This window comes from Trachemys scripta, chromosome 2 (assembly GCF_013100865.1).
Source record: "Trachemys scripta elegans isolate TJP31775 chromosome 2, CAS_Tse_1.0, whole genome shotgun sequence".
Taxonomy (NCBI): domain Eukaryota; kingdom Metazoa; phylum Chordata; order Testudines; family Emydidae; genus Trachemys; species Trachemys scripta.
This window is the reverse complement of record NC_048299.1, coordinates 166,347,640-166,373,407: the sequence shown is the minus strand read 5'-3', so window position 1 is coordinate 166,373,407 and position 25,768 is coordinate 166,347,640. Positions and strand designations below refer to the sequence as shown.

The 25,768-nt window shown below is 38.3% G+C and overlaps 1 protein-coding gene across 1 annotated transcript in view; it reads right to left on the bottom strand.

The window, feature by feature from the left end:
* The window catches only part of EXOC2 (exocyst complex component 2), a 206,281-nt gene that overhangs the window by 105,747 nt on the left and 74,766 nt on the right, over positions 1-25,768 (bottom strand). The window contains exons 8-11 of the mRNA XM_034762224.1: positions 24,024-24,169; positions 23,837-23,918; positions 22,757-22,859; positions 19,243-19,361 (exon numbers count right to left, since the gene is read on the bottom strand). Of these exons, the coding sequence (XP_034618115.1) occupies positions 19,243-19,361; positions 22,757-22,859; positions 23,837-23,918; positions 24,024-24,169 (450 nt within the window). The remainder of the gene's footprint in view (positions 1-19,242; positions 19,362-22,756; positions 22,860-23,836; positions 23,919-24,023; positions 24,170-25,768) is intronic.

Genomic DNA, 25,768 nt, shown 5'->3' with positions numbered 1-25,768 from the left:
TGGTCTACGATGAAGGTACCAGCTGCCACATGCCCCAACAACTGAAGACTGTTCTTGACCCGGGTTTGAAGGCTGAGCTGGATTGTATTGGTTATGTTGGAAAGAGCCACAAACCTGTGCAGTGGGAAGGTAGGCTCTTGCCATTACTGAATCGAGATGAGCTCCTATGAATTCTAAGTTTTGCACAGCGGTTAAAGGGAATTTTTGAATGTTCAATTGTAGGCCCAATTTGAAGAAGAGTTTTATGGCTTTGGAAGTAGTAGACTGTGAAGTTAGTTCCAGGGAGCAACACTGCAGTAGCGAATAACTTAGGTAAGGGAACACTAAAATACTTTGCCTGTGGAACTGCCTCACTACTATTGACATGATCTTTGAAAAGACCCTTGGGGCAGATGATAGACCGAAAGGGAGCACCCTGTACTGAGAGTGGCCCTGACCAACAGTAAAATGTAGGAATTGTTTGTGAGATAGGCAGATCGCAATGTGGAAATATACATCCTGAAGGTTGAGGGCCGAGAACCTATCTCCTTGATCTAGTGGCGGAATTACTGGTTCAAGTGTCACCATTTTGAATTTTTGTGTCTTCACATAAGTGATGAATAGCCTCAAATCTAGGCTTGGTCTCCACCCACCACTCTTTTTTGGTACCAGAAAGTGCCTGGAATAAAATACGTTTTCTGTGTACTGCACGGGAATTGATTCTATAGCACTCATGCATAGGAGAGAGTCTATTTCTTGACAAAGCAAGCTCTTGTGAGAGAGGTCTCTGAAAAGGGAAGGGGAAGTCAGGTTAGTTGGTGGACGAATAGTAAAGTGGATGGTGTACATTGTGGAGATGATCTCCAAAACCTATTTCTCTGAAGTGATTGATTCCCAAGCTCACCTGAAGTGGTAAAAGCAGTTTCTGAAGGGAAGAATGCAGGTGAATTGGTGCAACTAGTAAGGATGAGGATGGTAATTCAGACCCTTGACCAGCTTGTCAGAATTGTTGCTTGGAGGTGGAAGGGTATGAGGTCGAAGGCTGAGAGATAGATGGTTTCAGTCTCTGGAATTTCTCTCTCTTCTGATATGGCTCATATGACCTCTAGGAGGTCAGGAATTGGGCAGGGGACAGGATCTTTGAGCCATATGGGAGTTGCTAAACCTTCTCTTGTAGGCAGATGTATAGATCCCAAGAGTGCAAAGTAGATCTGGAGTCCTTTAATGTGCGCAGAGATTCATCCAAGCTGTCTGCAAACAATTTAGACCAATCAAAAGGGAGGTCTTCCACCGTATTCTGGATCTCCTGTGGAAATCCAGAGAGATGGAGACAGGAAGTCCATCTCATAACTACCGCTATAGAGACTGAATGGGTGAGATCTGCAGGGAGTCGGCAATTTTCCTGATCAGATTCTGAAACTGCTTAAAACCATTTGCAAAGATGGAGGAGGCGTAACTGCTTCATCCAGAGATGAAGAGGAGATGACGGCTGAAGGAGAGACCTCTTCATCCATCTCTAGCTTCCTGCTCCTCAAAGATTTCTTCTTGAGGATCATGTCTCCTGGAAAGGGCAGATGATGAAGGCTGCCTAGCTATCTCTGACTGTGGTGCTCAAAACCCTGGAAAATTGATGGCAATAGGCCACCCAAGGGTCCCAGTAAGACAAGGTGGTGGTCCATAAGGCATAGGAGGGGGCACCCATTGGTGCTCAGACCAGTGAGTTGGTGGTTGCGCCCTTGTGTCACAAGTGGTTATAGGCTTATCAGACACTTCTGGAAAGGGGACCTCTGTATGGGTGAGGAGAGCCTTAGACCAATATTTGGGAAACTGAGGCAAGGCCTTCATCAGAGTCCTCCTCCTCAAACTCACTGTAGAATGGTGGAGCAGCCTGAGAAATTTAGGGTGAAACCATAAGTACCAGGTGAATTTCTGGCAATCTTGATAACCTCAGTACCGAAAATATGTTGGAGTCAAGCAATGGAGAATCGGGCATCTTGAGTACAGCCAGGTCTCAGGGAAAACGAAACTCCTGTGGTACCGAGTATGCTGTCATTACTGAGTCCATGGTTTGCACAGAGATAATAGTGGCTGAGGGAGCAGATGGTACTGTGAATCTCAGTCACTCTGAGGGAAACATGGTAGGAGCGCAAGTCGGTTTCTTCGGTACTGATGAAGCAATGGAAGAGCTCCTCTTGATACTTCAGTCCCCTGATGGTACTGATGATCTCGCCTGACCAAAAGCTTTGCCCTCTTTCAGTCTAACGGTGCCCTTGGTACCTGAGAAAGCAGCAGCTTCATGGGGACCAGACTGGAGAGCAGATGGTGCTGAAGTAACTGAAGACACTGACAACCTTGGTTTTTTTGAGGTAGATTCTATACCTGGTAAACACAGGACATGGGCTTTGGAAGACTTATGAGAGGAGTTTTGGGTCTTCCTCTTAGATGTCCTCCAGGAGTGTGGCTCAGAGACAGTGGAGGCAGGAGACTTGCTCAGAGACTGGTGTACAAGAGGGGTCCCTTGGCTGGGTCAGAAGCTGGCATAGTGAGCTCTCCATCATGAAGAGACAAAGTTTGATCTCCCTGTTTTTTTCTGGCTCTAGATTTCAATATGAGACAAAAGTTACACTTCTGGCAATGTATGATTCCCCGAGGCAACGGATGCACTGGGAGTGTTGGTTGTTTACCGGGACTGCCTCCAGGCACAATACACAATGTTTGAAATTGGGAGAACCAGGCATAACCTCTCAGTGAATAAGAACAACCTTATCTACTAATATCTATGTATATAATATCGATCTATCTACATATATATATAATGTTTTAAAATGTTTAATACTTTTTTTAAAACTAGAAAGCTAATGTTACTGCTAATTACACTAAGAACTACTATAAACTTAGTAGTACAATAGAAACTGGGATGCAGTTGAGGCAATCTCAACAGGGACAACTGCCAGAGCTCCGTCTCAGGCTGAGGAAAGTGAGAAGGAACTGAGGGCAGTTTACCTGTTCGCTGCTATATAATAATGGCATGGGGCAGGAGGCTGACTAGCACACATGTGCAGAATGAATGGACATTGCTATAAGAAATCTCTGCTCAAAGGTGTAGGGGGCGCAAGAGCACCTAGATTGGAGAACCCATAGGGGCATTACTCGAAGAAGAACAATTACTTACCTTACAGTAACTGGTTCTTCAAGATGTGCTGTCCACATATATTCTACTGTTGCTGCGCATGCACCCTGTGCAATCTAGTTCAGATTCTTTTGGCTAGCAGTGTCTGTTGGGGACCAGGCCTAGGGAATAAAGGATGGGGCAATCTCAATCCTCCTTCAATTCCTTTACCATTACAGAATCCAACTGTTATGACTTGTAGCAGTGGGATAGATGGGCAGGCCACGGAATATATCTGGACAACACATCTTGAGGAACCACAGTCACTGTAGGATAAGGAACCGTTTCTTCTTCTTTAAGTGCTTGTCCATACATATTCCACTGTGATTAATTTAACAGAGGTAGGTGCTACCAAATTATAGCAGACTGCCAGGTCTACTATAGTTAAGGTTAAGACCAACTTTCTGTTTAAAGCTCAAATCTTCTGAGGGCTCTAAAATCCTCATGGTTACTCAGACTGCCCTTAAATCTGGTTTGCCTCATGGGGGCATATGAAGACCTAAATAAATAATCCTCTGAGAACTGGAAGGAATGCTGTTCAAGCCTGATTAACTGCCCTAGGTTTCAGAACATTTATATGAAGATGAGCTTCCTGATGAGATGAGAGGACTTGAGTTTGTAAGTTGTCTAGCTCCCCATCCTATATTGGAGACATCTGTTTCTAGAGTCTTGGGTGGTAAAAGTGCAGAGCAGCGTACTCCCTTACAAAGCTTTTCAGAATCCTTTTATCAGTTTAAGGACAATAGGGCTTCTAGGGTGACCTGCAACTTCTTTTCTAGGTGATATGTGATGAGCGGATATACTGACTTCAACTATTCTTCTGTGTAACAAAGTCTGGCATACTGAGTTACGCAAGTGCAGGAGATCATGTGCCCTGGAAGCCTGAAGCAATGGTGAAGGATGTACCTGCAGTTGACTCTGTACTATGCTGCAGAATCTTCTTTGGTAAGCAAGCTTTTGTTGTGGCTGAGTCAGAGACTACACCCTCCCTACAAACTGTATTCTTTGGGATTGTCTACACTATGAGGGGAGATCGATCTAAGTTATGCAACTTCAGCTATGTGAATAATGTAGCTGAAGTTGACGTACTTAGATCTACTTACCACGGCATCTTCACTGCCGTGTGTCAATGGGAAACGCCCTCACATCAATTCCCCTTGTGCTTCTCGTTGAGGTGGAGTACAGGAGTCGATGCTAGAGCGATCAGGGGTCGATTTATCGTGTCTATACTAGACGAGATAAATCAACCTCCGCTGGATCGATCGCTGTCCATCGATCCCAGCCAGTAATGTAGACATGCCCTTTGAGTGGGAACTAAGAGTAATTTCTCCTTATTGGCTCTAAGTCCTAGAGAGGCAAAGAGACAGAGAATCTGCTTAATGGAATCAGCAGGAGATTTCCCTTGAGTAAGCCAGACATCCATGAATGGCTAAACTATGGCTCCCTGCTTTCTCAGGTAATATGCCACTATAACTAGACATTTGGTGAATACCCCTAGTGCCATTGATAGTCCAAATGGCAGAACCCTGAATTGGTAATTGCAGTTGCCTACTTGACATTTTAGATCTCTTCTGTGGGCAGGATGGATGGCTATATAGAAATAAGCATCCTGAAGGTTGAGAGCTGCATACCAGTCGTGTGGATTTAGGGAGGGAATCACAGAAGCTAGAATTACCATCCTTATCCTGAATTTGCTGATGAAGTTGCTCTATCTTCAAATACAAAACTGGGCGCCATTTCCCATTTTTCTTTTGCATCAGAAAATAGTGGGAATGTAACCTCTTCCCTGAGAATTCTGGTGAAACTTCTTCTACTGGTCCAAGAGATAGAAATCACAAGGGATCTCTGACAAGGGATGAGGAAAGTCTGGAACTGAATGGAATATCCCACCTCTACTACCTCCATAGCCCAATAGTCTGTTGTTACGGTACTCTAAACCCCATGAAAATGAAAGAGATGGCCTCCAAATGGGGCTGAAATAATAAGATGATCTATTAGAAGTCATTCACAGCTCCCAACTGAGGAGTAAAATTTGCGGCCTTGACGATGTCATAAGGTGTGAAGATTATGCATGGGAAGTTAATGTTTTCTTCGTCTGGAACCTTTGATACTTTCTTGGAGGTACAGAATGTCTGAGTTTAGGGCAATAAGACTTCCTAGGGTAAGACTAAGGCCTAGCTAATTTTCTTGTCAATGCAGGAGTACACACCACTAAAAATCTCAGGGTTGCTCACAAGTCCTTTTAGGAAAGTAAGGCCTCATCCATTTTCTAAGTAAATACGTCACATTTCTCAAAAGGCAGGTCACACCCCTCAAAATGCAGGCCTCTATGGTACCTTGTACGTCCTCGGGTATGCTGGATGCATGTAGCCAGTAAGACGTTCTCATGGCAACAAAATTTGTCATGAACCTGGAGATGGTATCAGATACTTCCAAACAGGCAACTTGGGATGTATGTCCTACAAGTTGCTTCTCTGAAATCAAACACTTACTTTCTTTCCATGCTGCCTGTGAGACTTTATCAGAAAATTTAGAGGTGTTATTATAATTTAATTAGTCTTATTTCTCCAGCATGGCTTGGTAATTGGCTATTCTCATGTGCGACCTGGCAGATAAGTAATTCTTGTATCCAAATATGTCTGATTTCTTAGGCTCTAAATCGGGGTAGATTTAGGACCTTGAAGCTTCATTCTTTCATGGATCACTGATACCACACAGGATCCTGAAGCAGGATTCATATAAAATTGTATGAGATCTGCAGAAGTTTACTCACTGTATTGCATTGCACTTTTACATGTTGGTGCCAGACAGGCAGCTGTCTGCTGGAGTAATTTAGCATCCAGTAAGCCTTCATTAATTGGCACTGCTAAATGACCCAGCGTGGTGGTATGAGTGGTGTCCAGGAGCTTGCTAACTTCCCCTTGGATCTCCAGCATGTTAGTTATTCTTCTAAATAACTCCTGAAATGATTTGTAATCATCTAGCTGCAAAGTTAAGGCAACTACAGCTTCATCAGGAAATGACAAAGAAATGGGTGCTGGGATCATCAACTTGCAACTCTTTGTCAAAACTGTCAGTAAGATGTTTGGCAGTAGGAGCTGGTTCCCTAGTAGTTCATAATGCTACTCTATGTGGTGGTGGTAGTGGAGATATGGATCACGGAAGCTGATCTCCTTGCAGACTGAAAGCCTCACTGGAGCACAGTAAGGGCAAGCTGCTGGTATGTATAAGGAACAGAAGGCCATGGTGGAGGATAGTAACGGAAAGCATTGCTGTCAGTTTTAGAGCTAGGATATTGGTAATAAGACCTAGACTCCCTATCAGAGGTATGGCATCTAGACCCCAGGAGAGAACTCTGATTTCTCCATGAAGAACATCTTCCTATGTGCCTCCCTAGCTTTTTGTGTTCTCTTTCAGAACAACTTATGAACAGAGCACCTGTCAACAACTGCCCTTCTCCCAAGTACAATAAGCACCTAGAATGCCCACCATTGAGGGCCGCTCATGAAAAGCAATTCTTAAAGCGTGGAGACTTCTGACCCACCATATAGGAAGGAACCAGTACAGGGTAAGTCTAACAGGGAAAAACAAATTCCTTAACAAAAAGGAAATGAATCACTCAACTAATGAACTAATACCACTATCCATAGCTATTTACAAACAAAGAGAGGGCAACATAGTGGGTGAGAGCTCAGACGCAGCAAAATTCCAAGTTGAAGCTATGGTGGTGAAAAGGAACTATGAGGCGGTTGAGGTCGTCCTCCCCTTTATGCCCTTGGCAGGAGGACTGTCATGGCGCAAGTACAGCCCCCGAAGGACACTGCTGGCCAAAAAAATCCAAACTGAAGTGCACAGGGCACTAACAATGGAATATATATGGACCAGCACTTAAAGAAGAACAGTATAGGTATGTCTATACTGCAGCTGATTCCCAGCACAAGTAGAGAGACCATTGCTAGCGCTGCTCAAGCTCAAGATTTGAATAGCAGTGTGAACACTATAGCATCGGGGGTGGCTGAGGCTAACCACACAAGCTCAGATTGTAGCGGGTGGGCAGGCTTGGATTCAGACAGCTAGCATTAGCTGCCATCCAAATTGCAACATCCATACTGCTATTTTTAGCATGCTTGGTCAAGTGGAGTTAACGCTAGTTTGTCTACCCACACTGGGAATCACACTTCCTAACTGCAGTGTAGCCGTACCCAATGTTACTAGCACCATCTTAATATATTATAAAGACTGGTAAAAAATCTAATCTATTTTTTACTTTTATTGCTCTTTGGTAACTTTTTGCCCGTTTCTCTCAGCTTGGATAATGAAAATAAGAATCAGCTTCATATGCAATTTCAAAACCCTTTTCACTTTCAGATTCTCAAGAATTACATAGGCACATGTGAATTGCCATATCTGCTCAAGTGAGGGATCCAACAAGTCCAGTGTCCTGTCCTGAGATTCTCATATAATCACTTGACTCCACAAGCTGCAGCTTTTAGAAAGACACAAAATCAAGTATGACTCATGATAAAAATCAGTAGAGTTGGCAACACAGATTCCTGGTATTTATTTATTTAGTGATTAGGGATCTAATCCTGCAATGAGCTCTGAAAGGAGAGAACTCCTCGGTGTCTTCAATGAGGCTGTGCATGGGTGCAAAGCTCATTGCAGGATCCCATGCTAAACACAAAAGGTAATATATTGCTGTTTAGTGATAAAATGTATACCTAAAAATGAATAGCATTTGCCACACAGAAGATTTACATTGGTAATGGAACATTAAACTTTTTACATTCCCCGACTTTGTGATCTTACCTATTGTACCTCCACATTGCTTTATTATATTGTTTTGCATTTAATTTGTATTTCACTTAGATTAATTCAACTTTGTGGATTCTTTACCATAATTTTTCCACTTTTAGCAATATAGACAATGTAGTGGTGATACAGGTATATTACATATAGTCGTAAAATCTATAGTTCCATGGTACATTTGAATATGAGAGTTCGTTTAAAATAATTCACCACAATATACGGAATAATTGGCAAAGAAAATGTACAAGGGCAAACATTTTTAAAATAGGCATGTACAATGTAAATGCAAACAGTTAATCGTGCATGTAAAATATGCAATTGCACAGGTAAAAGATCTGTGACTGGATATGCAATTTTTCGCATTCACAACTTATACGCCTATTATTTTTTTAAAAGGCATACCCAAATGTTCTAATTTTAGAACAAAAACATCTGTAATAACATTTTAGCAACATTTGTGGAATTAAATAATCTGAATGGTGTGAATTTACTCTCGCACACAGAATGAAAACCCAAACAATATAAAGGGGTAAGTACAAATTTTGTAATACATTTTCCCCCAAGGCCAAAGAAGGAACGCTATAGCACAGAAGACGCTGTGAAATTCTAAAAGCTTAACATAATTATTTGGTATCAATATAAGCTTTTCCGTTGACTCCACTTCTAGGATTCAAAGAAATAAAATGCAAATTTTCTGAAACGTCAAGAAGAAGAAATATCAAAGGGGTGGCCACCTTAGTCTGGATCTGTAAAAAGCAACAAAGAGTCCTGTGGCACCTTATAGACTAACAGATGTATTGGAGCATAAGCTTTCGTGGGTGAATACCCACTTCGTCAGAAGCATGGTAAGGCAATTCAAAGTTATTTAGTTGGCATAAATATTTCCAGTTAAATGTGCTTTTTAATACATTTTTTAAATTAGCACTGTTTTCTCTAACACATAAGCCACCTTTTCACATATAGGAGAAAGTGAAAATATCATGCTTTAACATATTGAAATAGATTTCCTGCCCTCACCATCCACATACCTTCTAAATGTGAGACAGTGTCTATTCAACTGGCATAATTATTTAAGAAAAATAGACCATTTACAAAATGATCTTTAGGCAAGTTCACTTAAAATAGCGTGCCCAATATTACACAGATGTGGCTGAAAGTTGTAAAATTCTATTGTCACTGATACACTACAAAAACCCAAATGATTTATTTATTCACCAACAGAAGACAGTGTAAAGAATACTCTCTTTTTCCACCAGAAACCACATCATCAGGTTGTGGTGGTACCAGGAAAAGAAAGTTTAACATGAACTAATTTCTTAATTGGTTGTCTGACATTATAAGCAAGTATAACAGAGCAGCAGGGAACAACAGCAGCACATATACCTCCAGGACTAATAAACATCTGGAGTACATTAGCAAAGCCGATCTTGCTCTGAACTGACCAGAAGATAGCGCTTGAAGACTGCATACTAAACATAAATCTTGAAAAGTGGAAGTTAACTTACAAACAAGTTTTCTCCCATATTCAACTCCTTCTCTCTAGGAGCACAAGTACTAGGTTAGCCATGGAATATAACACAATGGATTATTTTAAGAGCAAACTATGGAATGGAGATATTAATGTTCAGTAAATATTTAAAACCCCAAAAGAAATGACTGTGATTACAAGTTTACTTTTTTCATATACATTCTACAATTTTTAACCTGAGATTCTTAGTATTTTATGTTTGAGTTTCAAGAAATTAAGGGCTTCACATTGCAGGAACAGGTTTTAAGATAGTGTATGTGCAGCATAAATACACACTCCTGACATACAATCATATCTTTGATGGCACAGAAATATTTTGTTCCAAAACACAGTATCTGTGTAGAGCATATTTGTTAATGACTACAGTGCCAAAGTGTATATTTAACTAAAGGGACCCAGAAAAATAAAGATTTAAATTAAAATGTAGTACATTCTCCCCAACTACGCTAACAGACTGCAAATGTAATTAAAGCCTTTTTATATCTACAACTGTAAAACCATGAAAAGATCAAATAAAGCAGAATTTGTAACTGAAGATTTTTATATTCATTACTCCAGGATTTTAAAGTCACTTTTTAATATTTTACTATACTATTTGAATATAAAATATACTACAATATGTATTTTACACCACATATATTTACAGTGATAAAGTGGCATAAAATAATATTAGAATGATTACATTTGAGATTTACACACACACGCTCTGCGCTCAGCACCTCTCAAAATCAGGCCTGGCATATAAAGCAACTGTATGTCTTGTGAGGACATCTACTACACTTAGGCATACACTTACTGTATAGTAAGTAATTCTGAATATATTCTTCAGTGCATGCTCCTATAACTGGGACTAGAATTTTCTCTCTATATATTAATAAAAACATATATGTATGCTATATAAACACATTTGCATACAGTGTGCACTGTGGATTATGCATATATACTATATATCCAGCATGTTACTATGTGTAAATTCATTGAAGCTCTACAGGCAATATACTTAAAAAGTAGTTTTGCTGTAGTCTACAAACTGGTCAACAATTTAAACCCTGTAAACAACTACTTAATTTCTGTATTTTAAAACTTATTTGTGAAACTATTCTGCAGCAAACGTCTGTTCCGTAAAATTCTCTGTACCTTGACTTTATTTGTTCTTTTTCTCTATAACAATGAGATTTTGTCTCTGAGCCACCTTTAAATGGGGCCTCATTTCTGCATCAAACTGTACCTGGCATGTCATTCAAGTAAAATTCAATTAAAATTCTTTAAAAGGATTTCAGAAGAGGTATTGATTGAAGTTTGGCTCTATTGAGGAATATTACTTCTCCTTGGATTGAAAAAGCAACTTCTAATGAGACATGTTACAGCTCAGTTTTAGTAATTTTTCAATCTGAAGAATTACAATTTTCCTTTATAAGCCAACATGCCAGACTATATTTAAACAACAGACTACTGTATATATGGTATGCATATGTGTAAAATTTAAGAGGGCTCTGCACATGTGTAACTAGGTGAATATAGTTACTGTATTTTCTCATCCTTTATGTCTCTTATAGCGAGCTTTCTCACAGGCCACAACAGTGTGAGGGTATACTGATCTATAGCCTCCGGACTCTCTGAAGGGCGGCAGACTTCCTTACCACCCTTAAACACCTTTGAACATTTTTTCCTGTGCACAGCGGGCCCTTGTCCTGTGCTACAGCCCGACCACCCACTGTTGCTTGTTGACCAAACATGCAGTGCCTGGAGCCTGCACTGACACAACCAGGATAGGATTCCTTTCAAGCACACCGCATAGAAGAATTTCAATTTTCTGAGGCAAGAAATTAAGGGAGTACTACGAATTCCCTTAAAATTAACCTGTTTCAAGAGATAAGTTACTTTGTTTTGTTTGCTCTCAATACTCTCTCATATATATTTAGAACTATGACAGATTTCACATGGTCAGTAAGTAAAAATACAAAACATTCCATTCAAACAAAACAGGAAAACCTGGCAGTTAGTAGATTGGGGTTCTCCTACATCACAACCACTGATATTTCTGGAATATGTTTAAAAACAAATGGTGCAAAAAGGTTTTATATTTAAAATAGCAATTTGTATACAGAAAGAAAACAGATTTGGCATAACAAATAAGAACTTCAGAAATACTCTTCATTTTCAAAACTCAGTACCTAGAGTTAGGCACCTACATAAAAGTGACTTTGTTTTTACTGGTCTATTTTAGTGGAGCTGAAGTTTTCTGCATCCTTGACAGTCAGCCCACTTTTATTTAGTCACCTAAACAAGGATTTAGGAGACTAATTTTGGCACTGGGGGAAATTTAGCAACTGAAGCCAATGGGAATTTTACCATTGATTTCAATGTGGCCAGCATTTCACCCCAGTTTGTAAATGTTCGCCTTGATCAAATTGTGTTTCTTTTTATTGTCAGACCTTTACTGCCTGCAACATAGGTTTAAACAATTTAAACTGACATATAAAGGAACACTCCCCTCGCCCCACAAGATGTCCGCAGCAAGTGTGAACAGCAGACTAACAGATAATAATAAAAACAAAACAAAAACAACAGCCCAATGTCAAGCTCTGTAATGATTAATATTTTAATTTCTTAATTAATAGCTCATTAAGAGTTTTGCTGGACAGTCACTGTGAAAAGAGTATTTCTGCGACGACAGGGGATGTGGTTTAGACATGAAATGGCTCCCAGCTGCAAGAAGTCTTCTTCCAGATGTACAGTAAGAGAAGGCAATAGAAGAGAACCAGCTGCTAGGATAACAAATTGAAAAGGCCCTTTTGACACAAGCCTTGCTGGCCTGTCTGCTCTAACAAAGATAGATCATTCATCGCAAGGTGAATAGATTTTTAGTATGGTACAGAAGAAAGAGCAAAGTGGTCTAAGCATCTGCCTCCTTCCTTCACACTATGTACAGCTGCTGTTATTCTGGCATCAAAAGAAAACATATATCCTTAAGACAGCACTCACAGTTGAGCACCATACTAAAAGTGCTGCCAAAATGATACAATTTTAGCATAAAAATTGGCTAAAAGTGATACATTATTCTGTTTTAAGATAGATCCATGTGTTTACTTTGTTAAAAAAAATAACACACAATGTAGACAGGATCTACATACCAACCACGCCCTCCATATTGCAGGAGGCAGTTCACGCTATAATTGTTTTAGCATTTCCATAAGACTATTTTAAGGGTTTGAAAAATGATTATATCTTTGCTCCAATACTGAACATCTTATGTGAAGATATTTTGATAAACGAAGATATTAGCTACAGTAATTTAAGATAACAACATTAGGTTCCTTCCCTGTTTTAGCTCACAGGATCACAAGACCCACATAACCAATAGCAAAGCTCCAGCAATAACTAGCAAACATGTAGAAAATATTCTTAATCTCTATGGTTTCTTTCTCTTATATTCACTTTAGAAATCCCAGTACTCCCTGTGTTTTGGCACTGCTCCTAGTGCCCCTAGGCAAATTTTAAACTAAAGCTTATTTATTTGCATTTATTTGCCTGCCACTTTACTTCATTATATCCCTTAAGTTTCCTGTACTACAGTGAGTCTGACTACAAGAAGCCTAAAAGAGCAGCGAAAAAACAAAAAAGTGCCAAATGGTAAAGGAGTGACCAAATACATTTAAATAAATATTGTTTTAGCTGCAGGGGATAACTAAGGTGTCTAAGCATCAGGTTTGAAAATACCTAGACTCCTCCAAATCACAGCAGGATCAACTCAGAATATCCACCCCAAAGTGAAAAATTGAGTACTATACAGTTTACTGTTCAGGTACCTTTCAGAAGATATGCAAGTCCTGTCTGCTTTGAGCAGACATTAAGATATCACAGTGATTTTCACAAGACAGGCTTTAAATTCAAATAGCAATTAAAAGCCTCCCATAATTCTATTTCTCTCTATTTTGGAGAATCTTCTTTGGGGAGGATGAGCCTATGAACAAATTGAGGGAGGGACTTTGGCTCTACCTACGATCAGTCTTTCGACAAATCACTGGCCTGATGTAGTGCTGCAAGAATTTATTTAGATTTATAAAAGGGGTCCATCCAATGCTCTGGGCAATTATTCCATAAATGTAAAATAAAAAATACAAATATAAAGGACTGCTCATCCCACCTTCAGAGAGAGAACCTTTCACTAGCAAATATCATGAAGATAACAAAAAATCCAAACATCTCGAACATCACCCCTTCCCAAAAGCCTAGGAAAAAATATGGGCTTTGATTGCCCAGAAGGTTAATTTAAGTTCAAGTCTGTCAGAGGAATAAGTGACTTCACAAGCAGATAAGACGACCTTGATGGGCAACTGGGCCAAAAGTTCCTAATGAGTCTAGAAGGTATTAGCAGGAGCATAGTTCCATGTTTACATCTCATTTCTGAAAACGTATTGGAAGAGGTTGAATTTGTTTTTGGGCATGAAGTGAGAAGGACACTCCAGTGATTATGGCATTAGCCCAGGATCTGAGAGCGCTGGGTTCAAGTCACTGCTCTGCGACACACTTGCCACATGATGATGGGCAAATCACTTAGGGCCAGATTGTCAAAGGTCTTTAGGTGCCTAAAGATGCCTAGGGAAATTTTAAAAGTGCCGAAGTATCTATTCTCCTATTCATTTGTTGGATTCTTGAGTACCAAATTGGGTTATTCCACATTTTCAAGTTGATCAGTAGATTTTCCCCTTCTGATGGAGGCACTGACCATCTCAGTTTAGCAGTAAGCAAAAAGTGACCATCCTCTAGTCATAAAAACATTTCTCTGAGTTTTCAGAAACTCTGTTTCCACAGCTGTACAAAACTCCGTTAATGAGAATCATGGGGTCTTATCATTGTACCAGGGTCTGCAGTTGGGCAAAGATCATCTGGAAAAGTTCCATGGCCTAATATTTTTCAGAGTGCGTGGTGAGGAGGAGGGTAGTCTCTTGGTCTCAGCCACTGTTACACTGTTAAGCTTTTATGTTGGATGCTAATAATTTCTTGTACTACCTACACTAGCTTCTGCCTGCATACTTCATTAGACACAGGTCTTCTGTGAACATTGGTGATGTGGCCGGAGATGTGTCTGGACTTAATGCTATGTCTGTTATCCACTCCATCAATTATGCCTGAGGATTATCATCTGATCAGTGTTGGGGGAACATAGGGTGATGAGAATTGTGGTTCCTTGCAGTAGAAGAATGGGTGGCTGGCAAGCTCACTTTGGTTTGAGAGAGCAAAGGGGAAGTTCTGATCTTCAAGAACTGTCTTACCTGCTGGTAGTAGACACAATGCTCTATCAGCTGGTGGGAGTGAATATCATTGTTGGGTTCAGTTTGGGATAAGGATCATTGTCTCGTGCATCTAGAATTGCTCCTCAACTGAGATAGAGGGCACTGGTTCTGGTCTTTAAGTGTTGGAGAGGGAGCAGAGAAGTCCTGAAATCTCCTCCTGTAATCTGCTTCCCAGCTCTGTAAAAGCTGCTGTGAAGGTTGCACTGGTGCTGGTGCCAGCCATGAAAGATTAGTCCATTAATTTGCATGGATTTATTTATGTTCTTGTTCTCCGTCTGAATATCATTTCTGAGAAATGAACTCAAAAATACACCAAAGTACTTTAAAAATCTCAACCTCCCCCACATATTTTGTTAAGATTCTCTTTCCCTCATTGTTCCCCTTACCTCCACCCTCAGAAAATAAACATAACCATTTAACTAATCACCAGATTTGTGTCGTTTGTATGTAGCCTGGACTCTCCCATCAAAAGATTTCTTTAATTATTACAACTGATTTGCTATTTCAGTTGTCAGCTTCTTCATCCATGTCAGGCTGACAAATAGTTTTACACAGAGCCTGACATAACTTTCAATGTCAATGGGACAGTAAAATACATAAATTCACAATTTGAGCACAGAGCAGAGAACATTTGAAATATGCAGGACTTCTAATTAGCCCTACTTACAAATTCCAGGAGGAAACTTCAGGACCTATATTAGTATTCTGGCCTTGGCCACACTTGCAGATGTACAGCGCTGTGAGTTAAACCTGACTTCGTACAGCTGAGTAGGGAAAGCACTTGCCATCTTTTCCCTCTTTCAGCACTTCCAAGTTGCATTTGCAAGCTTTGCGCTGTGGTGGCTCAGAATTCTAGCACAGGCTAGTTACCACTAACCATTACTATAGGATGCAGCTTGTCCTGCAGTGCCCAAGTAAAGAGAATTTTTTTTTTCTGATGATGGTACTGTTGTGAATCCTCCACTCTCATTTGGGATACAAAATCATATTTAAATATCTATTTAAACTACAGCATGCAATAAAAAAGTCAACTACATGAGCATCTATACTGACTAACTTCCTTCTCCAATTATGCTTAGTAGAGGCTCTGAGATTCTGATAATTGACAGCAGGGTAGACTGTCAGGGCAACTCTAGGGAAATTAAAAAATATATATATGCATAGTGGGGAAGTAAATATAATCCTTGTCCTGATTACAGCCATCAGTGGCCTGGCTGGTGTAGCGGCACCACTGAATTCCCTAGTGTAGACAGGCAAATCCAGTATTTACACACGGGGAGCTCTTATAGCAGGTGACACTGTCCATGCACTACAGGTTTTTATTGGCTCAGATACACTTGTGGTCGATCACCAATAGTTGAAATAGGAAAAATCCCCATTGTGGGCAGATCGTAGAATAATTGACATGCTAAATGTCTCACTCATCCTTGTTAACTTGGGCATTTAGCAAATAATTGTAGTGTTAAAAGATTTCCCCCACACACACAACTTGCCAAAAAAACAAACAAACAAACAAACAAAAAAACCAACACCTGAACAAAAAAACCCCAACAAACCAAAAACCCAACTAGCTTTGATGATCACCTCTAAAAATCCTGTTTGGGGATGCCAGCGGGGCATTAACCAAAGGCTTTCCTGGCAGGAAAAGCAAAGGCTTTGGTCTAATTTTGGACCTGTTTCACAGGAATTTAAGAGATGAATTAGATTTGTATTAAGGCAATAGAAAATTCTTCATGTGTAACAATTCAGAGCACTGGTCTCCTTTGAAACAGATACAGTTTAGCTGCAAATGCTTGTGACACTAACTCACTAAAAAGTTGGGAAATACATCATACACACACTGTTTCTCTGTCCACCTCCTACTGGTATTTGAGGTATCTTTACTGGAGTTTTAACATAGTCAGTCCTGGTTCAATTTAAATCTACGTATCAAATTTGTGTTGTATAATCAGTCAGTGGGAGAACAGTCTGGAATATCCAATGATTAATGCTGGTGTGCTTAAGGTGCAGCAGTAATCTTCAGCTCTGTATCCCAATGTTTACAATATGAAGAGCACCATCTGCTAGGATAAGTGCATGCTATGCCTGTTAAAAACTGAAACCTTGAAAAAGATCTAATACAGTGTTCAAGAGAATATCAACCTTATGACCCACCTCTGCTGCCAAATACTTGATATACAAAAGAATCTTTCTTGGAAAAGGGAGCTTTTAATAGAAGACTGCAGTCTGAAAATCTGTTACCAACGTCACTTACGAAATGGCCTCTGAATGCAGTATAAATATAAATAACTTTCTTCTGTCAAAAGCCTTGTTTCTATTTCTATAGGTTGATTAGATTTCTCAGTTTCATGCATAACCAATTTTACATCTAGAATGGAAAGACACACTTCCTGCTTGAAAGACATATTTATTATAGTGTGTTTTAATCTATTTTACATCTCTGATCACATTCATTTAAGCTCATTTAATATATGTATGTATATATATATATCGCTTGTTCCATCCATGTATAAATGTATGTGCTCTGCAGACTAAAGTTACATAAATTCCTCCTGTTTGGTTCCCAGAAAGGCTGCTAACACAATAAATTGTTTAATATTAACATTGGGATGGGGGTGAATTGCTGTAAGTCCCACACCTTAACAATTCAGATAATAAGGAGTAAGGAGAAGTGTTATACATAGGTTGAGATTATTGAGGCAAGCTAGAAAATTTGGACACACGTCTTCTATTAATTTTAATTAAACATGTCTTTAAGTCTTCCAGCCAGTGTTTCTTAACCTTTTTGACACCAGGGATCGGCTTGCTGAATTCCTAAACTGTGTCAGAGAGATCTCAGGTCCAAAGATCAATCATTGAGAAACACTGTTCTAGACAGCTTCAGAAAAAAATAGTCTCAATCTCATATTCTCTTCCTGTTTTATTTTTCTGGGTAAGAAGCTATGGGATGATTGCTCTCAATAAGCCCTCAGGTAAGATGATAAAAAGAAATCCTACAGATATCTTTTTATGTGGATCTTGTTACTTTATTTTTTGCACCTAAATTGGTGTATTCCTGAATGAAAATCTCCCCTGCTATCACTGCTGGCATAGTGGCACACAGTATCATCCACTAGGGTGGACTGAAGCTAAAGGTATATGCTGTGCATGTTCTAACCAGATCTCATGAATTCATGGTTCTATTATCTTCATCATGTTCAATACTTTAAGTACCTGCTGAACCCTATATCTCACCTGGTAACCTCTTTGGAAGGAGAAACACGTCTAAGGCTACGTCTACACTACCCACTGGGATCAGTGGGTAGCAATTGATCTATCAGGGATTGATTTATTGCGTGTAGCGTAGACGCGATAAATCGATTCCCAATCGCTCTCCCGTCGACTGCTGTACTCCAGATCAGCGAGAGGCGGAAGCAAAGTTGACGGGGGAGCCACAGCAATCGAACCCTGAGCCGTGAGGCAGCGAGGTAAGTCGAACAAAGATACGTCGACTTCAGCTACGTTATTCTGATAGCTGAAGTTGCGTATCTTAGGTCGATCCCTCCTCTCCCCCAGTGTAGTCGAGGCCTAAGAGTCCTATAGCAGTTCTGTGGAGCACTTCTACAATGGATACAATTCTTGTTGTTCCAAAGAAGAGATACTTTTGGTTTGGGATACACATGGAGTAACATTAATATGGGAGTTATCTTTCTGCCCAGAAGAGGGATAGATGTTGATACACTTACCTTGAGTAGTATCTTATTTATTCTTTAAGTGAAAAAAGATGCCATTCAATAGTTGGATGGATCCAAATGACTATATGGATACTAAAATTTGACCAATAGTTAATTTTCCAAGTCAAATCAAAGTGTGGTAACATTTTCTTTGGCTTCACACCCTGCAATACTAGCCTTATGACTAGTTTTTCTGGAAAAAATATTATTATAACAGACCATGTTAATTGGCAGTTGTGGTGATGAAACTCCTGGAAGCACTATATATAAAAACAATACTTCCAGTAGCAACACTAGTGAAAATGAAGATCACTGAGTATTCAATGAACCTGTTGGTAAAACTGAGTAAGTGGGATATTTAGACACTGTAGCAGGTTGCAGCCAACCTCACGATCTCTAAACTGAGTCTCAATAAAAATATATGTGCAAATTCAGTATTCCACAATGCTCCAGTCTCCTACATATCCATGCATTACTGGCATATACTCTGACAACAGATATCTGTATTCAGCAATTAAAAATCAATATGAATTAAACCCAACACGGAGAAATATTTCAAGGGTTGGATCTAACTTTAGCTGAATGGATGAAGCTTAATAATATTTTCACTATTTAATGCCTTCAAAGTAAGTAAAAAGTTGTTATAATTCTAACCTTTACTTTTGTGTCAAATAAAATATAAGAAACCATGTCAAACCCTTAAGTGTCAAACTGAAGACTTTCTGTAAACTGGAAAAACATTCTTGCCTTTTTGATCTTTAACGTAGCTCTCTTTACAGTTGTGCATGAGTTGAAGAATCCATTTGTGCTGGGCACCAATACACTGCCATGCAGGGTCCCCAGAAGCATGGAGATCAGAAAGATATCTGTAAAACCAAGTCCAGAGGTTGCAGCTTAGACTTGACATACTGAAAACTTAAAATACAGCAAAGTTTAATCATAAAGAACCTTTTCTGTACTTCTTAGGGGGGAAAATCTAAAGAACTAGTAGAATTTTAAATGAGAGATATTTACACTGAAAACTAGAACAAGCTTTGCAGTTTCCCTTCCTAATTTACTGGAGGCAAAGCCTTAACTGACCAAAGAAAAGAACAGAAATAGGCAGAATATATATAGTTAACAAAACATTAATATGTAGCTTTAGTTATTCCTCCAATAAGGTAACTGAAACCAAGTTCTTTCTTTAATTACCTGTCAAGATCTTAGTTCAATGCTCAGTGTTTCTGTTGCAACCATTATTGACATCATAAGCACCAATCTACTGTATTTTCCTGCACTAGTTATATTCTGATTGTACTATCATCTCTTTAATCTTGAATGTGAATATTAATGATGAGTAAAGAAGGAACTATTATTGGGGGGAGGAAGGGAGAATGTGTGTGTGGTGTGATAGAGACTAGATGAGGTTCCTTTGAAAATAAGGCCTTAAATTTCTAGAAAAGGGGGAGCACATCAATAGGTATCTAGAAAACAAAATCAACTGCTGTGCTTACATCTGCATGTGCACAAATAGAGACTGTAGAAGTTCATGCCCACCAATTCTGAAACTAAAGTACAGGCCTTTGAATGTATGTGACGACAACAACAGCATGTTGATAACTGAGCCTGAAAGTGCTTCAAGATAAGTGCTTCCGTATTAGCAAATCTACTATTTTGTATACTACAAAGTTTCTTGTACTACCTAAACACAGAATGGATTTAGCAATGCAAGCTACCCAAGATGAAATAATACACTGATTTAAGATAGTAGGCAGTACTGAAAAGTGCATAACGCTTTCACAAAAGCTAAATTATTACATCTGAGTAATGCTAATTGATATGATTGCAAAATTCCAACTTTCTTAAGAACTGTCTGTGGTACTTGAGACATGGAGAACAAATTGTTTTTGTCAAAGCATGCTCATCATTTGGACAGATGAGATACTCTTTAAAAATGAGCAGTTGTGTAAGATTTATAAATCATGAGCTCAACTTCATCAGTTTTCAAAAGGACTTGAATCTGCATTTGACTCATTTCTACTTTAAAAAGCTTTTGCTGGCTTTGGGAAAGATGTTTAATTAACTGGATGAGGGAATTTTGAACAGTATGATGCAGATATTAATCTAAAACATGACCTACAAAAAGAGAGAAAAATGGGTTGACACACTTTTAGTGTCTTTTTGATTAAGACATTCGTTTTTTTGGGGGTGGGAGAGGGGAGAGGGAGGAATAATTTGCAGTGTTTCAGAGCTCATTCACACTGAAATACTCAGGATGTAAAGAACATCAAAAGTATCAACGATTTACTGAGGATAAGTGATTTTTATTCAGACTATTTTAAAGTCTTAGGGTTTCTTTTTCTTTTCTTTTTTTTTTAATATCTATGTAACTAAGACCACTTGGGAGGGGAAAAAAAAGCTTTTTTACTCCATCTACATTAAGGAAATTTGCACTGGTATAACCATATCATTATAGTTACACCCATGTAAACCCCTAGCATAAACACAGTGTACTGTGGTCAAGCAGGGCTTGCACTGGTGCAGCTTCAGCTAGTAACACATCACATTAACCAGGACTGAAGTAAGCCCCATTTTGCACCGATGCAGTGTATCCACGTGTAACTACAATCAGTGTAGACATGCTTATACAAGTTTCCTTAATGTAGGTCGGGCCATTCTTAAGGATTCAACACTTCCATTCTTTCAATGAGGGCCTGAAAAAGCTCCTAACACACATTTCTGTATCTTCCAAAGAAGCACTCCAAAAAGGGAGCAACATGACTTTCCTTTTTCTAAGGAAAGACTTTTTTTAAAAACTTTCAAGACTATTTTACATATTATTTAAAAAAAAAAAAAAAAAAGGGAACATACTTCTTTGCTCCATGACCCTTCCTTTAAACACTGACATAGCAATTACATACTATCCATACAGCACCCAAAAAGTGTGTTGGTACAATTCAGATATAAGAAGACTGGTCTCTGTAAGAAAGAACTTACAATCTAATGATCCAATTCAGCAATGTATTTAAACGAATGCCTAACTCTGAGCTCATAAGTAGGTCTATTGACTTCAATGGCTCATATGATTAAAGTTCAACACTTCCTTAAGTATTGTTCTAAATCGGGGCCTAAAACTCCAATCATGCAATTTGTTCTGTGCACACAGCGCTCTCTTCAGTGGGTGTTCTGGGGTTTTGAGACTGTCTCAAGAAGCGGCTGGTGAGGCTTTTGCCCTGTGTATCAAGGAGGAGGGTATGTCTACATGACTCATGGCAGCAAGTCTTCCAGCCGGGGTTGACAGACTTGGGCTATTACTGCTGCATTAAAAATAGCTATGTAAACAGTGTTTTGAATCTGTAGCTTGGGCTCCGAAGTCCACCCCTTTCCCTCTGCTTCAAAGTCCGAGTTCCAGCCCAAGCCACAATGTTGCCATGTTTTTAGCATGGTAGCACGAGCCCAAGTGTGTCAAACTGAGCTGGGAGGCTCGCTTCCACAGACTGTGTAGCAGTACTCACAGTGTCTAGGAGTCAGTGGGTTTAGGGGGAATAGGGCTTGTTACTCTTCCCAAGTCCTCTCCTGAGGATTTAAAGAGCCTACCCAAAATAGGGTGGCACTGACAAAAGGCTGCTGGTGTGAGGAGTTCAAAAACACTTTCATGCTAGCATGCACATCAGCTTGTGCATATTCTCCCCCCTTTGGAAATGCTGTTGTAGAAAAATGTCACTGACCCTTGGAATTTCTGTGCAAATCAATCTATCTGTCCATGTAATATTACTCCTTTGAATATGAACCAGTGGCAAAAGAACCAAAACGATACTCTGAAGAGTAAAACTTTTTGAACAGAAATCCAAATTAACACTTTTTAGTATTTCTAAATTCAAAACCATTTCCTTTTCATGCCGAATCAAGATGGATTATTATTAATGAATATGGAGTCCATTTTAAGATCAGTGACTGTTTCAATTTGGATTCATACAGTGATAGTTTTTATCAGAATCTTTATATAGATACAAGTTTGTTTCAAAGCTTTTTAATAATAATGAACAATAACTGGGATTAAATTTCTCATTCTAGAGGAGTGTCATTTATTACACAATACAATTTATTATTGCCATTATTTACATAGACTTGAGTCCTGGGCTGAAAAAGATAATCTCAAATTCTGTAAGAAAAAAATTCAGTGTTTAAAATGTAATAAAATATTCATTGCATTATCTGGGAAATGCACAGATATGCATCAGACGTAGAATATATCTGACAAAGATATTAGGTAAAAGATCACCTTATATAACGTTTTTGATCATGTAATGTTGATGGAGTCTCAAGCAATTTATTCAGAAGAAGTTCTCTTAAGGCTTCAATTCGTGTTTCAATTTCAGCATAATCTATGAAAAAAGGAATGCAGAATTCCAATATACCGTTCTTTGCCTGAAGTGTCAACCTAAATTTTTAATATTTTCTCAGCAAAATCTCATGAATTTAGAATAAAACTGATAAATTTTAACAAGTTTTTAAATTGCACCAGTTCTTACAAGAGGAATCTCCAAATATCACCAAACTATTATGTTTTTCCTTGGAGAATTAAATTTAAAAGTTGCTTTGTTAGCTCCATGTTCAATACTCTACCCTGCACTATTTCCCCTGTACATAGGAGTCTTGTCTTTTTACATATGCAGCCACTGCCCCCCCCCCCCAACTACCATATATAATATTTCCGTAACAACTTCACTGTTGTGTTCAATTTGGATTAGTTTTGTTTTTGCAATATCACTAATTTCACCACATAGGTGGCAATGCTCTCTGTTCATTTTCTTCTCAAATGGATTTTTTTTTTTTAAGAATTAAAAAAAGGTTATTAAGCGAGTTTTATTTAGAATTGGATCTTTGTTCTTAATACATTTCTAGACTTGGTAATTTCGAATTAGAAATTCAAAACAATCACTTTGTGTACTCAAGCAAGGTACATGTACTCTTTACTGTAATTTACATCTGAAAGAGTTCTGTAAACAATAATTTTATAAAAATACAAGCCTTGGCTTTGAAGCTTTTTCACAACTATGCCAAGCGAGGGACACCCTAAGCTGTATCCTGTAGTTACTGAAACCTGTTTTATGTCTAGTAATACTAAGCCTTTAAAAAAAACTGGCTGCAAGCTCCTATTATATATACTGCAAAGTAATATGTATCTCTCAGATGGAAAACTTGCCAGAAATATTGTTTAAAGTAATTGTTCCAAATTCTAAAGAGGGCTCCATATAAACAGAAGCTGAAGCCCACATAAGGCTTCTCACGGTGCTACATGTTCTTTATCTTTCCTGTTAAAAAACAGCAGAGAGTCAAAGTAACTGAACCCAAATCTTACATTTTTTGAACACTTGAACCTCGGTCTTCCCAAACAGTGACTTGGCTTTTTCATAGTCATTAATGACCACATCGTAATCACCCTTTAAAATAAAGGAACATTGGAGATTTGTCATAATAAAAAAATATCGTAGATTGATTTCAGTGGGAAAAACACATTTGTACTTTATTTTTTAAATGCACTGTACCTTTTGGATATTCCTTTCAATATTAAGAGGAAGGTTAAAAAGAAACTTAAAACGCTGAAGGACATTGAGTGCATTTCTTGTTGAATCTGCCTTGTCTTTGCGACCCAACACTTCTTGGAATAAGGTATCTGCAGTGTTACTTGCCCCTATTTTAAAGGAGGGAGAAAAAAAGGAAATAAAGTAATCATTGCAGAATAAGATCACTATATATTCCTCAATAGCTAATCTTATTTATCAAATAATACTGGATGTTAATTATAAAGTAGTGAATAATTACTACTGATTCTATAAACTCAAATTAACACTTTAATGATTTCTGTTCAGCTATATTAAGCACACGTCACAATTTACTGAAATACTATTTCAGTGCTGATCACTTAGCCTTTTAATGTGGTGAGCCCTCCGTACAATTAAAAACAACCACATTTTCCTAGTTCAAGTGCTTAACTTCACTGTGGTGATTTTATAGTTTGTTTTGGCCACCAATCTAAATTTTACAGTTAATCTATGTCTTTTAGGCTATTCGATCATCAGAGACTGTTATTTTTAGAACAGAATATAATGAAATTATACTAGTTGAATTCCCTAGCTTCAAGAGTTAGCATTGGGTGGCAGGGGGAGTTTCTTTCTTTTTTCTTTACAGCTATATAAAGCAAGTTGGGGCTTTTTTGAATTCCAGTAAGCATTTTTTTAAAATAACCTTAGATCTTTGGCATTAAAATGCTTTGTTTTAAAAAATGAATCTATATAGCAACTATAGACACATTTAAGCAATTATACAGAGCTCATTATTGGAACACCATTATATAAGGGTCTGATCCTGTTTGCATTGCAGTCAACAGTAAAATTCTCATTCCCTTCACTGGATGCAAGATCAAGTCCTAGGTTAACAATTTTATGGGAATAAGAATGTCTACATTAATCTATTCATATTTATTTTATTTTTTTCAATCAAAATACATTCTAAAGAGAATAAAATTATTTTTTCCCCAATCAGACTACAAAGTGTTATATCATTTTGTACTAAAACGTTTCCCATAATTATTCGGCACAAAATAATTAAATTTCTGTTACACGAAGGAAGATTAGTATGGGATGTGAAATAGTTACATTTTTCAACTTGTGACATTTTTAATTAGGCAAAAGGAAAAAAGAAGAACTGTTTTAGCCTTTTAGATCGCTGCCTGTAAAAAGTGTCTACATTATCTGGTCTAGTGACTATACTTTAAGCAAAGATGAAAAAATTACATCAGTCTCGCTGGGTGGCTTGCATGCCATTTTCTCTAGTCAACACTGTGGGTGGCCTGCTCAAGTTAAAAGTAGTCTTTGTAAAATAATTGTTAAATCTAAATAATGTTTAAACTGTTGAAATTTTGAAGCCCTGACGTAAAAATCTTTGTTTTGTCAGGACAGCCGTTTCTACTACATGTGATTTAATGTAAAATAGTTTAATTCATTAAGAAAAAGCCCACGACATAATATCTAACTGGACTCTTAAATACTGACTCTGGATAAAATTTGATTTTTTCCAAATGCCTATCTGTTATATATATATATAAAAAGAGAATCACTCTTTTATTTTAAATCACAACTTACTTATACATTCATTTAATAGTTAAGCAACAAGTCATTTATTATTTTCTGGTAATTATAGTTATAATCACAAGGCATTTTTCCCTTACACATAAGGAAGCTTCTTTAAAAGGTGACTAACAACTACAGAATTGCACATGTATATTTGTCTT